We start from the raw sequence: 18,307 nt of genomic DNA on the forward strand, positions 1-18,307 counted from the left end.
CAAGGAGCCTGGCAGGGATCTGGGGCTGGCAGGAGCAGCCAAGCCTGCAAGGAATGCCAGGCCAGTGTAGATGGCACATGTTTGTACTGGCTGGGCACTCCTGGCTGGGTGTTATGTCAGAATTGAGTGAAGCTTCAGTTCAGGCAAGTGTTTTAACACATCTGACCTTTAAATGAGGCAAATATCTCTGTGAGCTGATTGTCACTGCTCACAGACTCCAGCACACACTGCTGGGTGAGCAATGAGCTGATTCCAGATGTGAGTGTGAGCTCCACAGGGTCTTCCTCATTCTGTTTGTTCCTGGAATGATTTTACTCTTCTGTTGCTGACAGTAGCCATCCAAACTGTATCATTCCCAGCACTTGGGCTGAATGGAAGAGTGATGGAGCAGGTTGGCTGATGCCAAGCCCAGTGTCAGTGTCTTAGGGAAAGCCACTGCCCTACAGTGACTGCCTTGTGGAGGTCACTCTTGGTTTTCTTGATGGTTTTTCCATCAAGAAAACTGGTTTATAAAATCCCAGAATCATTAAGGATGGAAAAGACCTGCAAGATCCTCAAGTCCAACATTTAACTGAACACCACCATGCCCACAGAACCATGTCATGAAGTGCCATGTCCACTTGTGATATCCAACCTGAACCTCCCCTGGCACAACTTGAAGCTATTTCCCCTTGCCTTATCATCCCAGTTTTCAGCCTCCAGGAATTACGAGGTCTGAGTGGGACCAAACAAACACTTAGTGGCAATTTCTGCTTCCTGCTGTGCTGAAGGTGCCTCTTTGGGCTGTTTGATTGCTGCAGGATGGCTGTGCCCATCACCAGCTTTGGGCTTCCTGAATGCACTGGGAAACCCCAGGAATTGGTAATGCCAACCAAGTGTTTTCTGGGCTGAATCAACACTTGGAAAGCCTTTTGTCCTGTTCATCAGAGATGTGTTAGCAGCTGTAGAGATTTGTGTGTGGTTTTCAAGGGGTTCAGTCCCTGTAACTGAAGGGAATTTCAGAAGGAGGAAGGAGTTATTTTCTTATCATCAGTGGCCTCCTGGTATAAAATAAATCCCTCCTTCAGCTCTATAAAGATTTCAATCGACCTGCACAGCCTAACTAAGAATTTGGGTGTTGAAATAAAATCATTTGCAAGTAATAAAATAGATCTGTAAGATAGTATACGGTAAAAAGAAAAGGAAGAAATCTGTTTTTGAAAGAGAGAGAAAACGACAGTAAATCTCAGGCAGCCAAGCAGGTCATTTTGAGGGAGAAATAAGCACTTTTTTCAGTGGGGAATCAGGTTTTTCAGTAAGTGAATGTATTTAAAGGCTTGCAAAGCAACGATGCAAGTGCTTGTTCTGTTGCTTTGAGCACAGCACAGGGTTTGAGGATGGACTGAACTGCTCTGTGTGTACAAACACATCAATTTATTTGCCAGTGGGACGATTAAGGAACATGTTTTGGACCTGAGCCAGAAGGACTAACTCCAGCTTGAAGTTTTCACTAGTTTATTTTATGATTTCTCCCATTTCAAAGGCATCAAATCGAGGGACCATGAGCTGGAACTCGCTGTGCTTCGTGCACTGCCACGGCAGAGGGTGAAATGCAAACTCACTGCTGAAAAATACACAGTCAAAGACCAAAGGAATCTCCTAATGTTAATCTTCCAGCATTAAATCCATAGGGAAAATCTATTTAATAAACCTTACAAAGGTAGCCATCGTAATAAACTCTCCTCCCCAGCAGTTATGTCATAGCTCCTACTCTCCTAATTGGTGCTTCTACTTGGAGAAAATGGGAATTATGAGGTCATTAAGCAAATGCAGAGGAATGTGGAATTATTGACATTGGCTGTCAGGAGATATTTGTAAAAGGAATAAAAATAATTATCGAGATGCCCAAGTAAGTCTGTGGTAAACCAAAATATGTTAACAAGGTCGTGTGCTTGTTTAAACTTCCTCCTAATGAAGTGTTAGCAAACTTTTCAGCTCGAGGTAACGAGTATTTATTTGAATCCCTTAATTAGCTGGGATGGATCAAACTAAAGCTGGACAGATGTCCTCTTTTTCAGTAATTGGAATTAAATGTGTGAGGCTTTATTGGCTTGAGTTTGAAAGAAAAAATGATTTTCTTTCGACCTTTGTTTCTGTATTCCTTAATGAATTCACCCGCTAGGCCACCCACGTGCAGCTGCCAGAATGGCCTTGCTCAGGAGACACCAGTTTGGGGACTGAGTGCAAATCTGTTCAGCATCTAACAGGGACTTGACAGAGAAATCTGTGGTCACTTAAAAATCCAGGAGTCGATTCTCAGCGCCCTCAGCAGAGAGCTGAGACCGAGGGGACATCGCCAAGCGCTCAGGGAGCTCAGGGCATGTTGTCAAAGTAACTCCCAAAAACTAGAGAACATGTTGATCTAGTCATATTTTAAAGCATTTTTGAGGCTTTTTCTCCTATTCTTCATCAGCTTTTGATTGCATTAAAGAGGAATTTTCAGGACAAAGCTGCAGTTCCTCAAGTTGGTTTTCCTTTGGTGAGGAGCTGATAGCAACCAAACCAAACCACGATGCTTATCAGGAGCAGGAATTGTTGTGAAATTTTGGTCTGAAGCAAAAAGAAGCTCAAAGAATAAAGCAGCTTCAATAATAAAACTTTAACTACGTCTGTAATTCCACTGGTCATTAACACCAGGGCTTTATTTTAGGGGCAGTTTCCACAAAGGCTAATCTGCTGCTCAGATATTTGGCCTCGATTTTCTTCCCTTTTTTATATCTCTGTGTATTACAGAAGATTTTTTTTTTTTATGTACAGAAATATAAAAAGAGCACCAGGATTCCCTCAGAGCATAATACTGTCTGCCTCACTTTTATTAAAGGAGATCTGGTTTTTGTCAAGAAGACATTTTTGTCTCAGATAAATGGTTCAGGCTGAGCGTGAGGCTGGTTTGAGTTTATGCTGGATCCTATTAAAAGGAGAGCAGTAGTTAATGCCACAGATCTATCACTTTTAGCCCTTTCCCACTGATGTTTGACCTTGGCTATAAGTTGGGGGAGGCTGATGGGGGCTCAGGGCAGAGGGGGTTGGTGTTTGTGCCTCAGAACTGAATCAAACACCAACTCGAGCTATTTAGAGCAATGAAGATCTTAACTATACACCAAACATCTCTTCAGGATATAATATTCCCAGTTCTAAATATTGCCAAAGCGATTTGTTTTTATGATGATGGGATTACTCTTTCTTAATTGTATTAAGAATAGGAGCTGCTTGATTCGATTTGGGCCCATTTTTATTTGTGTTACTTTCATGTTTTATTTAAAAACATGTCTGCGCTGGGATAAGTGGTGTAATTTGCCTTTAAAGATTAAAATAATTGAAGGCATAATTACTAGTGGCTTCTGTTCAGCAGTATGGAAAACACAAGGGATGAAGAAAAATATGGCACAGGATGAAAAAAGCTTTGGCTTGAGCTATCTCTTGCCCTCAAAGCAAACAGTGGTGGCTGGCTGTAAATGGAACGATGCCCTTGGTGTTTTGTCTCCTTGGTTTAGGGAGAGATAAAGAGACTTGGATTCATCTCCATCAGCTCCAGTGCTCTGTTGTAACAGAGTTGTCCTGGGAGCTGTGGTGTTGGTTTGGCACATCCATGGGCTCTGCTGGCTGGAAGCTCTTTGGAAAATCATGTTGTAGCTCTCTCAATACTCTCTGGGCACCAGGAGTGCTCATTTCCAGGGGCATCTTGGTAGAAGAGTCCTAGTGTTTCTTTCTTGTCAGTTGTTTTTAGGGAATTCTGCAAGGAGCATCCTGATGAGCCTCAGTGACTGTGCAATTATGAGAGTAATGCTAAGATTGAAGCACCTTCCTCAATGAGAGACTTTGTGATGATTTTGCTTGTAATGGTCGAGTGGTTAGAGGCCACTACCTTGGATCAGGAGCCTGTTTGGGATGGCAGCCTCGGGATTCCTGTGGGCTCTGCCTGCTCTGGGGAGCTGAATGAGCTGCTTCCTTCCAGCTCCCTGACAGCAATTCACATCTTATTAGGGAAATTGTCCCTCTGGTTTGATTTCCAGGAAAAATCTCCAACTCTGCTGTTTCCAGTGGTCAGAAACCATCAGCTGGCCGAGAGGAGCTGGTGGTGCCATGTGGCTGTGGAGTTGATGTTTTTTTACCCTATAGCTCCCCTCTGACTTTGCAGGCAGCATCTTCCACTTCAGCTTCTGCAAGAAGTGCTTCTGAAATCTGTGAGGCCTGTGACAGAGCCCTTGGGTACCTCTTCATTGCTCTCCAGCTCCAGTCTTCATCCTTGTCCACCCGAAATCTGAGCAATTTGATCTATCCTTGTTGCTACAGACTCTGTTGCACTGAGGCACTTAGATCCTTGTAAAAATCTCTACTGCAGAAAATATTCCAGGGTAAAGCGTTGTGTGTTAGAGCACCATCGTTCTGACTTCCTTCAGTTGTATAAAAAGGGGAAAATCCCACTGAGATTTAAAGCTGCACAAGCTCTGTCAGCATGGGAACCAGGGTTAGGTTTGGTGGGGGGTTTGGGAGGGACAAGAGGCTCCTCTTTGGGTGATTGTGTAGTTAAGTCCAATTCCTTGGATGTTTTTTTCCCTTCCTTTGTAGTGTTGGGATTGTAAAATGTGATGTGTGTTATCCCCAGGTGTGCACTGCAGAAGAGCAGGGGAAGGACAGGACAAATCTTGCAGTGCAGCCTGAAAGTGAAATAGAAATTCGGGTTAAAAAAAGCACTTTGTTCCAAAAAGGATTTAATTTTTCCATGCCATTTTATAAAGGCACAAAACAGTTTTTCAACTTCATCTTCCCTTGCACAAGGGAGTGTTGTTTCCATGTGTGAGTCCAAAGAATGTCCATCCTGTGGCTGGTGAGTAGGGAGTGACACAGTGTGGGTTTTTTTTCAGGGAGTTCATTTTAAGCAGTGATTGAAAAAGAAAAAATAATAAAATATGGAATCACTTAGCATATAAATATAGATTAGGCTTTATTGTATTCTCCAATTGAGGTGTTTCACAGTTTTTACTGTTGTAAAATGTTTGCTTTGTAGCTTCTTTCTAGAGGAAAGCTAAAGATTATTTTGCCACAGATTGTTTGCTGTGTGTTGAGCAGGAGGTTATGTTTCAGGGGTGATAACAGCAGCAGATCTATCAGTTTTGATTTCTTTTTCAAATCAAGCCAAGTTGAATTAATCTAGTTTCCAGCCTGCAAAGGTGATGCACGTGAAATATCCTACAGAACTGTGTTTAGCCATGATTTACATCCTGTTGATACCAACACATTTCTAGATGAAATATTTTTCTTTAACAACTGGATTGAAATACTTTCTTATTTCTCTGGTGAAGCTGCTCTATGCTGTTCCTTTCTCATTCTCATGTACCTTTAATTAGGGCAAAAAGTTTAGGCTAAGCCCAAAAGTGGGAGCTGTGAGAAAGATGATGGAGAGGAGTTATTTAGTGCCGTTTATAGAGGCTGAGAGGAGAACAGTGTTTCTTTGAAAAGCTCTTCGGAAGATCTCCAGACCCTTTGGTTAGTGGTTCTGGAATGAGCACGAAATGCTGACAAGGGAAAGCAAAACCATAATTGTGCTGATGTGACAGTGCCAAGTCATCTGAGCACTCCGAGTCAGGCAGGCTCAGGCCTCTCCATCCACATTACGTGACTGCTCTAAGCATTTAAAGATGATTTCTCTTTTTGAAGCATAAAAATATCCTCACGTTATTTTGATATCTGTTAGGAATAGGAAGTATTAAAAACCTTTCAGATTATTTTGGAAGCAGCAGACAAATTATTCTGAATTTGGAATGGGCAGTTTTGCAGTATCTTGTTAAGAAGGTGGTTTTTGCTCACCACAAAGCCCTTTCTAAAGTCTTTTTCTGACAGATTTTCCCCTTTGTTTCTCTTCATTTAGCCTTGCAGATGATGCAATCAAGGAATAAAATCCTCCTACAGCTCTTGCATGTGTTTTGCCCATACAGCTTTTGGTTCTTTTCTATCAGTTTAAGAGTGTCTTTGCTTTTCATGCAGTTGGACATTGATGCTGTGTCCTTTTGGGTGTCCCTTTCTGTGTCCTCACAGTCAGCTTTGCTTTTGCCTGGCCCAGGAGTTTTATCAGCTTCAAAGAGGCTTTTTGTTTAAAGCTCAAAACCTCATCCTTTGTCCCTTCCTCCAGGAGATGTATTTCCTTCCTCACTGAATCTCCCTCTGTTGTGAAAACTCTCCTAGCTTTTCATTCCTTTTTTCTTCACAAGAAGGTGTTCCATGAGACCATGCTTTTTTTTAAGGGGTTTTATTAATACCCTTTGTAATTCTGTTGTTTCAAGGCCATTGAGGCAATTCCAAGACAGAGAAAATTCATGTTAGCTGCTATTATGCAGCTGCTTCCACAACACTCCCAGTCCTTGGCATCTCCTGTGTCCTTTGCAAAGCCAGATCCCCAGCAGGAGCAGGATGCAGCCTCTAGTGCTCCCACCTGTGTGACTGATGGAAAGCAAACCCACTTTCTTTGGGCTTTTGGTCTGTTCTTCCCCTGCACAGCACAGACTCCTGCTGTAATGAGCTGCTGTACAGCCACTCCTAATTCCTGGAGCAAACCAGGAATAGTTTTCTATTTGCTCCTGTTAGAATAGGCTAAATGAATAGGAAATCGAGGTATGAAGTGCATAATCTTCTCTAGTTCATATCAGGTTATCAGAGCAGGTCTCATGCCTCTTTACCTGAAAAAATAACAGAGGGTTGTTTGTGTTATGTGTATTGTATGTGATATATTACAGCTACACTGTGATTTCACCCCACTGTGGACATCTAATACATCCATTCCTGGATGAGTGAGTTGGTGTTTTCTCTTTGGTTTTCCTTCCTAACCTTTGTCTCTGTTTCCTGCCACAGGTGCTTGTGAGTGAGGACTCAGACAGCGATGGCATCGTGGCTCACTTCCCTGCACATGAGAAACCTATTTGCTGCATGGCTTTTAACCCCAGTGGTGAGTCAGTTTGCTGTTTCATGTGATGCAGATGAGATGCAGACAGTAAACACTGCCTTTATTTATATTTTATTTATCAAAGAATGTGCTCCATGATTTTGGAGGAGTTGCAGGTACCGTCGTGGTTCTCCATTACATTAATCATTTCCCTGGTTTTAAAGTAACTTACACTGCCATTATGGGTCTTGTTGATGAAGAGTTCGTGATTCTGCTCTCTCTCCTGAGTGAAACCAACTGTGATCTGGAAATACTTTAAAGAAACTCCTCAAAAGTACCTGTTTCTCTCCTTGCTCTTTGTAAAGGGACAGTGACCAGGGACAGCAGAGAGAACTACAAACCTCATGGATTAATAGATCTTATTCTGACAATCAGCATATTCATTATCTATAGACAAAGAACATTTTGGCTGGTGGCAGCAGCAGTCAGGAAAGTGCTCAGGTGGGTCAGAGTGAGCAGAGTAGAGGGGAAGAATCACCTCTTTTGCCCTGCTGCCCACACTCTTTTGGATTCAACCCAGGATTCCATTGTCTTTCTGTGCTGAGCTCACACTGCAGCTCATGCTGAGCTTCTCATCCACTGTCACTCCCAAGTCTTTCTCCTCACTGCTGCTCTCAATCCCTTCCCCACCCAACCTGTAGCTGTGCCTGGGATTGCCACGGCCCTGATGTAGGACCTTGCCCTTCATTTTGTTAAACCTCATGAGGTTTCCATTCTTCCACCTCTCCAGCCTGTCCAGGTCCCTCTGGATGTCCCATCCCTTCCCTCCAGCTGTGACTGCCCCACACAGCTTGGTGTCATCAGCTTCCCCTTGCCCAAATGAACAATTTCTAAATGCCATGAAGATGCTGAGGGTGAAGTCACATTTCAAAGAATAAAACTAAATGTCTGTCATTTATGTTTTCACTTTTGCCGACCAGTTGGTGTTACTCTGACACCCCATCTGTTGTGTCAGAACTCCTTAATAGTACTGTGCAGCTCACAGGGTTTTCCCTGGGAGGTTGTGACAGAAAAAGCTGTATTCTCATCTGGCTGCCTTGGCTTCTCAGAGAGGTTTTTGTGGAGCTCTGTGCACTGAACTGAGAATCAGCTATTCCAGAACACTCGTCCTGCTTTGTGCTCTGTAGGAAGGATAATACCTAGAGTTGAGCAATGCTAATAAAGTGAAATAAATGCAGCTGCTTAAGTTAGAATGGCTTAGAGATATTAATTAAGTGCCTCCTTGAGACAGTTTTTATGGTTATACAAATGTCAGGGCAGCAGAATGTTTGTGCAAAACCCAATGAACTTCTTGTTTTTGAAACCGAAGGATATTTTTGCAAGTTATTGGGATACTTTTATTCTGATCAAGTCCTTTGGTTTGCTCAGGTGCTGCAGTCACAATCCTTTGTATGGCAGAGTTGTAGATTTAGATCTGAGATCTAGATTTAGACCTTAGATCTAGCAGTGCAATAAGATGTTTAGTGGCAAAACACTTCTTTAATTGGTGTGTTTGACCTCTTGCAAGTGGTGTGTGCCATGGGGTGTTTGCAGGAGGGATGGCTCGTACCTCATGTGCTGGGCACAGCAAGAGCAAAGCAGCTGCAAACTCTTCCCTGAGTTGCCTCCAGTCAGAGCAGCACTTAGCACAGGGTTCTGGGTGCCTTATTTAACATCAAGGCAGGATTTTGTTTGAAGCCAGGGCTGGAACTCACATCCTCTCAGTCCATTCTGCAGTGCTCTACTGGCAATCAGGCTGAGCTGGTTACAGAGAACAAACAGAGGTGGTGTTTGATACTGTCCTCATCTCTCAGCTGGCTGCAGGGAAAAACCACTTCTGCTCAGAATTTCGAGCAGGGTCTGTGCTGCTGCAACACAGCAACTACTCACTTGGGCTGTGCAGGCAAACATTGCTCTGTTTCACTCCACTGTTTATCCTCTGTGGCTGGTAAATAGCTTCATTTCATCATGTCTCACCCTTGGAGCTGCACAGGTGTGTAAAACTGGTAGGATTGTGTGTAAAAACATCCAAACTCAAGTCCTGAGTGACTCTGGAAAGCACTGAGGGTCAGGGGAGAGATAGGATTGTTGTGTAGCAAAGCAGTGCCACAGCCACTTTCAGCTGGGATTTAAAGGTATCAGTTGCCAGTAAGAGGCATTTCTTTTTCTTTTTTTATGGTTTCTGCTGTTTATGTTTTCATATCGAAGGAGTTTGCTAGGGATAAGTTAATTGTGATAAAATAAGAGTACACACTGTGTGGGTGTCATGGCTAGAGCAGCTCCTGGGAATATATTGCTGCACTGTTGGATTACCAGAAAACAATCCAACAGCAGCAAAGAGACTCCCTACAGTTAGTAAGTGGCAATCAGGTATTTGTTCCCCAAAAAATATGATTTTTTTTGAGGTTTTCAGAGAAACTTTGCATACATTTAACTGTTTTTTTTATTTTTTTGTATTAGATCCATGGCTGCTCTGAAACTGGTTGACTAATAAAATAACCAACTTGAAATATCATTTCGGAGCATATTTAGGAGGCACCAGAGTTGGATTTTTTTTACTGCTGCCCTGCATATATCTCTTCCAGACCCTTCTGTTAATAACAGCTTCTGAGGCAGTTGATTTTAGGGAGACTGTAAAAGTCTCAGGCTAAAACATGCAGCAAATCATGTTTAGCATTAAGAGGGAAAAATAAAAAAGCCATAAAGCAGAAAAGCTGCAGTCCCTGGTGGCTCAGGATTTCTCTGGTTTAGTTTGCTGTAGGGATTGGGTTGCTGGGGGTGTTTGGGGGTGGAGGGAGAGAAAACTTGGAGCCAGGCATTCCCAAAATCCCTCAGTCCTGTGGAATTTCTGAGAGCCAGGTCCCTGCATGTGTTGTTACGGCCTCTCTGCTTGGCATTTTTCATTTTAAGAGGTAAGACATGGAGTAGGTCAATAAAAGTGAACAAGAATTGGTCCTCCTCTGCTGTTTGCTGCTGAGTCTTTGGGAAGCAGAGCTAACAGGGTCCAGTGGTAAAACTGGGAATGATGATGTGAGCCCATCATCAGTGAGCTTAATAAATGCAATTCCAAGTGCCCAGTTCAGGTAACTTGGCTCTGTTAGTTGTTTTCTTCTTGGTTTTTTTTTTTCCTGTATCATTTTCTTCCACAGTGTCAGTTTTCTCTGCACAGGTCAAAAATCAAGATTATTTATACACTGCCTTTGATGTCAGTGGTGGCTTTAGTGACTTACATGAAGATAAGGTCTCTCTTCTGCTGCACTCAGGGTTTTATTTCTCTTAGACATCCCTCCAATATTGAATCAATGAAATAAATTTAGCATTGCCAGGTGCCATGCAAGAATTGCTGTGGATTAGCAGGAAACAGGGATTGGATTTTGCCATTTATTTGCCTAATAAGTAGCACAGACACGTGATATTTATTGATTTATTTTTTTTACCACAACCCCTTCCCATGAAGTGATATTTGCACCACAGCCTGTGGTGAGATACTTCATGGCAGAGGAAGGAGCTGTGGGGCCACAGTGCAGGTGATGACCAGCAGGATAATTCCTGCAGCTTGGGAATGGCCAATAAGTTGGATGAGTTGTAAGTCATAACTTGCACTGCTGTTGAGCACCCACGTCGTGCTCTGTGGGAGCAGCTGCTGCAGCAGAGTCACAGCACCACGTCCACCCCTGGCTCTGAACAAAGGAGGTGGCTGCTGACTTTTAGCAAGACTTTAAGCCTTTTATGAAAACTTCTGAAGATGAGGATAAATAATAGAAGGAAGTGAAGTAATATTAATAGTCTGGGGACTTTATTAATGTAGCTCTGGCAGAGATGTTGGTGTAGTGGAAACAAGAGGCTTATACTGACAAAGAGACTCTGAGCACAGTTACTTTAATTCACTTATTAAATGAAAATCACATTAAGCCTTTGTGTGGATCCTTTTACTTAGCATTAACATTGGCCTGATTTATTTTTAGCCTGAATAGTGAGTTTTGGCTGAACTGAGGTCCAGCTGACTGTGGGCAGAGTGTCCAGACAGCATGTAGTGCTGTTTGCTAATTCACATCAGGTAATTTAGATTAATTATTCAGACTGCATCAGTGCAGCTCTGCTCCCAAACCTGTGCTTCATATTTTCCCTGCTTATTTCTTTTTTTTTCCTGAAGAAAATCTTGATACCTTTGGGTTGGGTCCAGAAACACAGTATAGGATTATAGTCAACAGACCTTGGCCACTCAAGGGTTATCTGGGATGTGTTAGCTGCACTGAGTTGCAGGTTGTGTCACCAACATGATACCCTTGTTTGGGTGAGCACATGTGCTGTGTTACTGTGATCTGCAGGACAGCACAGCCTCCCTCCAGTTCTTGGAAGGGTGATTTGGCCTGTTCCAGGCTGTAAATGTAAGGTATTAAAAATAATGGGTTCAAACTGAAAGAGGAGAAATTGAGGTTAGATATTGGGAAGGAATTCTTCCCTGTGAGGTGCTGAGGCACTGGCACAGGTTCCCCAGAGAAGCTGTGGGTGCTCCATCCCTGGGAGTGTTCCAGGCCAGGTTGGATTTCTCTTTCTTTACAACTTTCTCTTACCTGGTGCAGCACAGCACTATTGGTCTTGAAGTCTCTATTTATTATGGCTGAATTTTTACCCTACTTAAAATGTAGCCAGGATGAAAAATTTCAGCAAATATTTTCGTGGTTATTCAGATGGTTTTTTTCTGTCAGTGCAACATTATATGAGAATTTATCATTAGGAGGCTTTAAACTTTTATATGTATATAATATTTACCTATATTTTTATATGTTTATGTTTTATATATATATATCCATATAATTAAAAAATGGACACAAACCATTTGCAGAATGTTCTGGTCATTAGTTGCAGAGGAATCCTCTCTGCTCCCTAACGTGAATCACCAGGAGCTCCTTCTATAAACTCTGGATGGAGGTGACCTGGACTCAGTTTTGGAAGTTCACAGGAGGAAGGAACACCCCACAGGGGGTGACTGAAATGAAGATGTTTACAGCAAAGTTTTTAAATCGTGGGTGAGAGTCTGCCAGGATCTGTGAGTGTGTGCAGGGCTGGAAACAGGAGAGGGAAGGGGAAGGATTAAATGTTACAGTTGGAATCAGTTGCTCAATGGTAAACTGGATTAGTCTGAACTGGAGAGTGTCTAGACTGGAGGCTGAGGGAGCTGAGCAAATAGCCTCATTTTTCATAAGGTTGTGTTAGACACTGTGATTTCGAAAGGAGGGAAAACCTCACCAGTCCTGATGTCAGCTGTGCTCCATGGGAATGAGCTCCCTGTTCCCATGGCAGACACAATCTGCCCAGAGCCTGGCAGGGGCTGCCAGGGAAATTCCCTGCATGGATTCATCCACAGGCTTTGCTGTATTGCTGCTCCTTCTCATTCGGGGCCAAAGGATTCACTGCTTCACTTTCATGGAAAGGTCTTGGGATTAGAGCTGAATTGTGGAAGCAAATGTCCTGGATTGAGATGGGACTGGGGATTGGGACTGCAGTGGGATTTGGGACTGGGGATTGGGACTGCAGTGGGATTTGGACTGGGGATTGGGACTGCAGTCTGAACTGGAATTGGGAATTACGACTGCAGAGTGATTTGGGAGATTCAGATCTCCCTCCTATCCTTACTTTCCTAAGACATTTCAATATAAGGACATAAATGATTTGGAAGTTGGATTTCCACATATTTAAAATAAATAGTTATAGGTTTTGTTTTTACTTTGTAATTAAAATATTCCACACACAGAAAACAGAGTTTACTTTTGGAGGGCTGTGAGGTGCTACTTATCTCCTCACATACCAAACCTGAGAGCTGAGCAGAGGAGGAGGAAATATTTTAAAACCACATCAATGTGCTTTAATTTTTTGCAAGGTGTAATTGTTTGTGTTTTCCTCTGTACTCAAGGAATCTGTTCCAAAAGAAATTGAAAAATCTGATCGTCTTCCTATCCTAAAGTTTAATAATCTGATTATTTCTGTCTACAACTTTAACATGATGTGACTCCCTTTTCCCTGCTCTAAATGGATTTCTTTCCAGGATGTTCAGGTACCTCATTATCTAATTAGTGTTTCTAATGCTGTGCATTCCAGAAAGGTGATTTTTGTGAAGACGTGTAAAAGCCAGAATAGTTTACATTTCAAGAGTAGGTTTGGGGAAATCTGTGGAACAGCACAAACTTCACGTTTCACCCTCTGCATCGAGTGTCTTGTGTGAGTCTGTAGTGCCTTTCTGAAGAGTTCCTAACAGATGAATCTCCTGGGCAGTGGCTGTGTTGAAACGAGCTCAGGACTCACACAAACATGTTTTACACCCACACAAACTCTGGGCACTGCTGTGTGAGGACGATGACAGTGACACGACCCAAACTCCATCTGTGCTTGCTGAGGAACCCCCAGCAAACAGCTCCTACTGTTTGCAGCCCAGCTCAGAGGGCAAGGTAAAAAATCCAGTTAAATTTACACGTGCAGCAAGCAAAGAGCAAACCCTGCCTGGCTCTGCTCTATGGCAGCTATTCATGGTGGCTGCAGTTAAACCCAGTTGTGAAATGTCCAGTCCCAACAGCTGCATTCAGTTTGTTTTTCAATTTCTCCTTGCCTTTCTTGTTTATTAGCTGTGACTCTGAGGTCAGAATTAAAACAAATATTTTAATGGCAGCATTTATGATGTTGGCAGGGAGTGCCCCAGCCGGGGCTCGCGCTGGGTGGTGAGGGAGCTCCAGCATCACACTTGGGGAGGCTCCTCCGACTGGGATCACTGTAAATCACCACTGAGAAGCAGCCTGGAATCTGCTTTTGAGTCCTTTTTGCAGGCTGGATGTGTGCTGAGTTTCAGGAGGATCCAAACCGAGCTGAATCCTCTCTGTTCACTCAGACAGATCCGAGGTATAAAGGCCTTTATGAACTGTGATAATTAAAACCAACTTGTGTGTAAATTAGACACATCTCTCCATGCTGCAGCGATTGTCAATGTGTTTTTAAGAGTCAGCTTAGAGTCTGTTGAGCTGCAGCTTTGTTTCTGTCAATTGTCTTTGCTTGGCCACATTTAAAGGCAAATTGTAAATGGTTTATTTGTGCTCAAGCTGAATATGAGTTGCTAAAGAGATTGTTGTCCACACTTGGGCAAGATCTCCACAGCCATAGATAATACAATAAAAACAGAGTCTGTGAGGAAGGAAATCAGATCAGTGCTTCAGAAATCAGTTCCAGACAGAGGTTTTCACCTTATTTACCAGTTCTATTCCCCAAACTTCATGATAAACTCTAACCTTCCTCTCCACCCTTTAGGAAAACAGAAAAATGTATAGCCATGCCAGGCTTAATTAAATGTTATAAGCACTGAAGCTAAAAATATTGATTTTTTTTTTATATTTTAACTTTTTTATTTGCTTGTCAAACTTATGCATTTTTAATATCTGGGCATTTCTTACTGGTGTCTCAAAGGAGGTAAAAAGTAGATTATTTGGAATTTGAAAGGTTTAATAGAGATGGAACTGAGAGAATTTCTCTTCACTTCCCTCCTCGTGCAAAGGCTGTGGGTGATGCTGAGCTGTGAGTGGGACAGGAAGAAGATGCTGCAGCTTTTAGGTCTAGACCAGCCATGAAAATTGTGACCAATAACCAAATCTCTGAGTTTTCATTCTGTCTCTACTGTATTTTTAAGGCTAAAACCTGTTGCCTATAGTAGTATCTTCTGTCTGCAAAATGTGGGATGGAAATTTTGAGATCAGCTGAAAATAGAACTTGCTGAGGACTCAGTGTTGCACTGACACATGAATTCTGCTTGTTTGGAAGAGTTTAGGGTCATAAAATTGGGATTTTCTAGGATTTCTAGAAATATGAAGCACAAGGATGAATATTCTTTTGTAGGTTAACTCGAGTTGCTGATTGGACTGGATTTGGCACGACAAATAAATTGTTTTACCCAAAAGCTGCTTGTTCTGAGACACAGAGAAAAGCAACTTGAATTGTGTATCGAGGCATAACTAATAAATCACAATTTTCTTTCCATGTTTTAGTTCCAATACAAACAGTAAGCTAGTGACACCATCAAATTTTTAGAGGGAAATAATGTATTTTGTCAATGTAAAACTTCTGTTTGCTGCCTAAGAAAGTGCTTTTTAGTTAATGAGATTTTAGCCACCAAGTTTTAGATGTCCCTGACACTAAAGATTTCAGCCAACAAATGTGTGGCCCAAATCAGCTGTTTTCTTTTCATGTCTAGGAGAATATTTTATAATCAACTGTAATTATTCCAGTTAAAACCAATTTATGCCAAAATTATTGATCACTGCACACATTAATGGTGATTTTTGACAAGCTCATTATACAGATACGGACAAGAACTGTGAGTTTATAGCTTAAATTTTAGCTGGTTGGTGCCAGTTTTAATGAAGGTTTGGAAGTGATGTTTGTGTTCCTGTCTCTAACATCATTTTATCCCGTGCAGAAGGTGCTTTGTGAGGCTCACAGTGGTTGCTGTAATGCTCTTTGGTCATGAGACCTTAAGGATGTGGAATAAGCAGAATGTGAAAACATATATATATATATATATATATATATATATGCCATTTTCACAATTTGCAGATAAAATAAGGTGTAGAAATTACTCCTAAATTGTAGATATGTTCACTAATTCTAGAGTCTTGACATGCAAATGTTGAGCTTGATTTTTTTGCAGGATGCCACGACATCTGTTAGTGTTCTGACCATCCTCAGTGTGAGCTGCAGTGCTGCTCTTCCTCGAGTTCCACTTTCTGTGGAAGCCTCAAGTTACACAGAATAATGTAGTGACCGATTTTGGAAGTTGGGCTGAGCTACCAGGGCCAACAGAACAGGGAATGGTGTGTGGGTCCTAACTCCTCTGGTGACCTGTGGTGATTGTCGGTGCAGAACCCGAACTGGTCATAGCCTCCTGGTCTCCATCCAGGATGTCTAATGTCTGTCCTGCCACAGGTCTCAGAGGAGATGCTCCAGGAGCTACAGTACTGCTGCTGCTCTTCAGATGTGTCTTCTCCTTTCCCTCTCCTGTGGTGCAGTTGGCACAGCCTTTGACATGAATCCCTTCAAAAAGTCCTAGCTGCACAGTAACTGTGACAGTACAAGCAATAACTTATTACAGGGCTGCAGGACCTCCCAGAGTCAGGATTTCCCTTGGAGTTGGACTCAGCCTGGTGTTCCACACTGCTGGAGAGCTGTCACTGCTGTGCTCTCATCCCTCCTTCCCAGGAGCATCCATGCAAATGTATCTATTACTGGTGTTTGTTTTGGGAGTTGGGTTAAGGCTCGAAGTTTGCACATCTATTTGAAGGTTGTTTAAATCACTCAGTTCTGTTTTTGTAAGGTTTGTGCCTCATTGCTCAGTCAGGCTGTGGGGGGAAGGCTGCACTGCCAAGAACTATATGTACAACAAACCCAGTAGGTGGCTGTGGGCAGCCAGGAAAGATGAGAATTATCCTCTCTTTGATTTTTTTTTTTTTTGGTAGAGACTGTGCTTCAATTGCCAATTTGTTAAGGCAAGGAACTAGCCTTAGAGCCTCTGAAAAGGACATTCTGTTACAAAAGCTTTGTGGTGGTCTTCTCCTGGGACAGCATTCCTCAGTAAAAGCTTTTCTCTACTCTTCAGTGCAGTGTGGACAATTCTATCCTGGCTTCTCACTGCTTCAGAGGGAGTGAGAGACCCAATATCTTTCACTACAAGCCCTGAAAAGCAAACTGAAAATACAATACTTGCAACATTTCTGTAGCTGTAGCTAAGTCCACCCTCAGTTTGGGAGTTGCTCCAGCTTTGAAATCAATGGGATGGGGCAGGTACATTCCAACACACAGAATTAACAGGTATTATTGCATGTGCTGCACAGAGAAGTGTCAATTCACACAGCTGCCTTGGCTGGTCAGGGTGGGATGTGTTCTTGGACCAAGAGAAGCTTCTACGTGAGGCAGGAAAGGTGGAGAGTGTAAGACTTGATCCTTGTGGAGTTAGGGGCAAGGTGGTAAGGAAGACTGCAAAGGAGCAGGTTGGGAAAGGAAGAAAGGAGTTCTCAGGGAACAAGAAGTGGGAGAGTTTTCAAGATGACTGATGTGAAATTCCAGCAGGAGGGAGAGGAGATGGGAGAGAGGATTGCAAACAGTATGGAAAGCACAGAGCAGAAAGCTCCAGGTGCAGCTGTGATCCAGTGACTTGGGAAAGGTTGAAAAAGATTGTGAGAACTTCAGACTTTTAACATTGGGGGTTGAAAGTGGATTTTAGGCAAATGGAAGGATTGAGAAGCTGTCACTGAAGGTCTTGCAGTATCTCAATGCTGGAGGAGAATAGTCCATAGAATCCTTGGTTCTTCATCCATTGGAGCATCCAGTGAACTCCTCAAATTCAATTCACTTTTCTACCTTGATTTTGTTGTTCCATTACAGTAATTTAAGTGTCAACAGAGAAAAACTTTTCAAATAAGCTGCTCAATGAATAAACAGCTAAGAAATGGTGCTGGTTTATAAATACCTAGTTGGGTTTTTTTTCCTTTTAAATGTGGTAAATAACTGATCTGCTTTCCAGGAGTGTTCCTGCTGCCAGCTTAGCAGCTGAGAGCTGTGAAGTGCAACACATTGAAAATGTAAAATAATTATGCTTGCTTGGCTGCAAAAGAGATTTTCCACCCATTAATAACGAGAAAATTAATGTTGGGCCAGCAGTAAAACAGATTAAACTGTGTCCCCTTAGGATGCCTGAGTGCACCTTTAACAGACCTGAAACTGCTCTGATTATTTAAATGTTCTATATTGAAACGTGACAGTGGCCTTGAGTTAACAGTTAGAGAGGTGGAAATTGGAAGGCTCTGCAGAAGTTCTTCCCATTGATCGGAGCAAGTGGGCAGAAGAACACTCGTTGAGGGTAAACTGAGCTGTGATTGTTTAATGACAGAATAATTCTTTGGTTTTACTGTTTATTTTGACTTTTGTTTTTCAACTTGAAACATTGTCAAGACAAATGGAGGAGAGGCTGAGGGAGCTGGGGGTGTTCAGCCTGGAGAAGAGGAGGCTCAGGGGAGACCTTCTCACCCTCTGCAACTCCCTGACAGGAGGTTGGAGTCAGGTGGGGGTTGGTCTCTTCTCCCAGGCAACCAGCAGCAGGACAAGAGGGCACAGACTCAAGCTCTGCCAGGGGAGGGTTAGGTTGGAGATTAGGAAGAGATTTTTTAAGGAGAGAGTGCTCAGGCATTGGAATGTGCTGCCCAGGGAGGTGGTGGATTCCCCATCCCTGGAGGTTTTCAAGCTGAGACTGGATGTGGCACTTGATGGTCTGGTAACCACAGTAGGGTTGGACTCGGATGATCTTGGAGAGAGCATCAACCT

General features: G+C 42.7%; 1 protein-coding gene across 1 annotated transcript in view; it reads left to right on the plus strand.

Moving 5' to 3' along the window:
• BCAS3 (breast carcinoma amplified sequence 3) overlaps positions 1 to 18,307 on the plus strand; it is a gene marked incomplete at its 3' end in the record, with an annotated part of 109,862 nt that overhangs the window by 61,451 nt on the left and 30,104 nt on the right. The window contains exon 12 of the mRNA XM_009076225.1: positions 6,886 to 6,979. Within this exon, the coding sequence (XP_009074473.1) occupies positions 6,886 to 6,979 (94 nt within the window). The remainder of the gene's footprint in view (positions 1 to 6,885; positions 6,980 to 18,307) is intronic.

Source organism: Acanthisitta chloris, unplaced genomic scaffold (assembly GCF_000695815.1).
Source record: "Acanthisitta chloris isolate BGI_N310 unplaced genomic scaffold, ASM69581v1 scaffold15076, whole genome shotgun sequence".
In the NCBI taxonomy this organism is placed as follows: Eukaryota; Metazoa; Chordata; class Aves; order Passeriformes; family Acanthisittidae; genus Acanthisitta; species Acanthisitta chloris.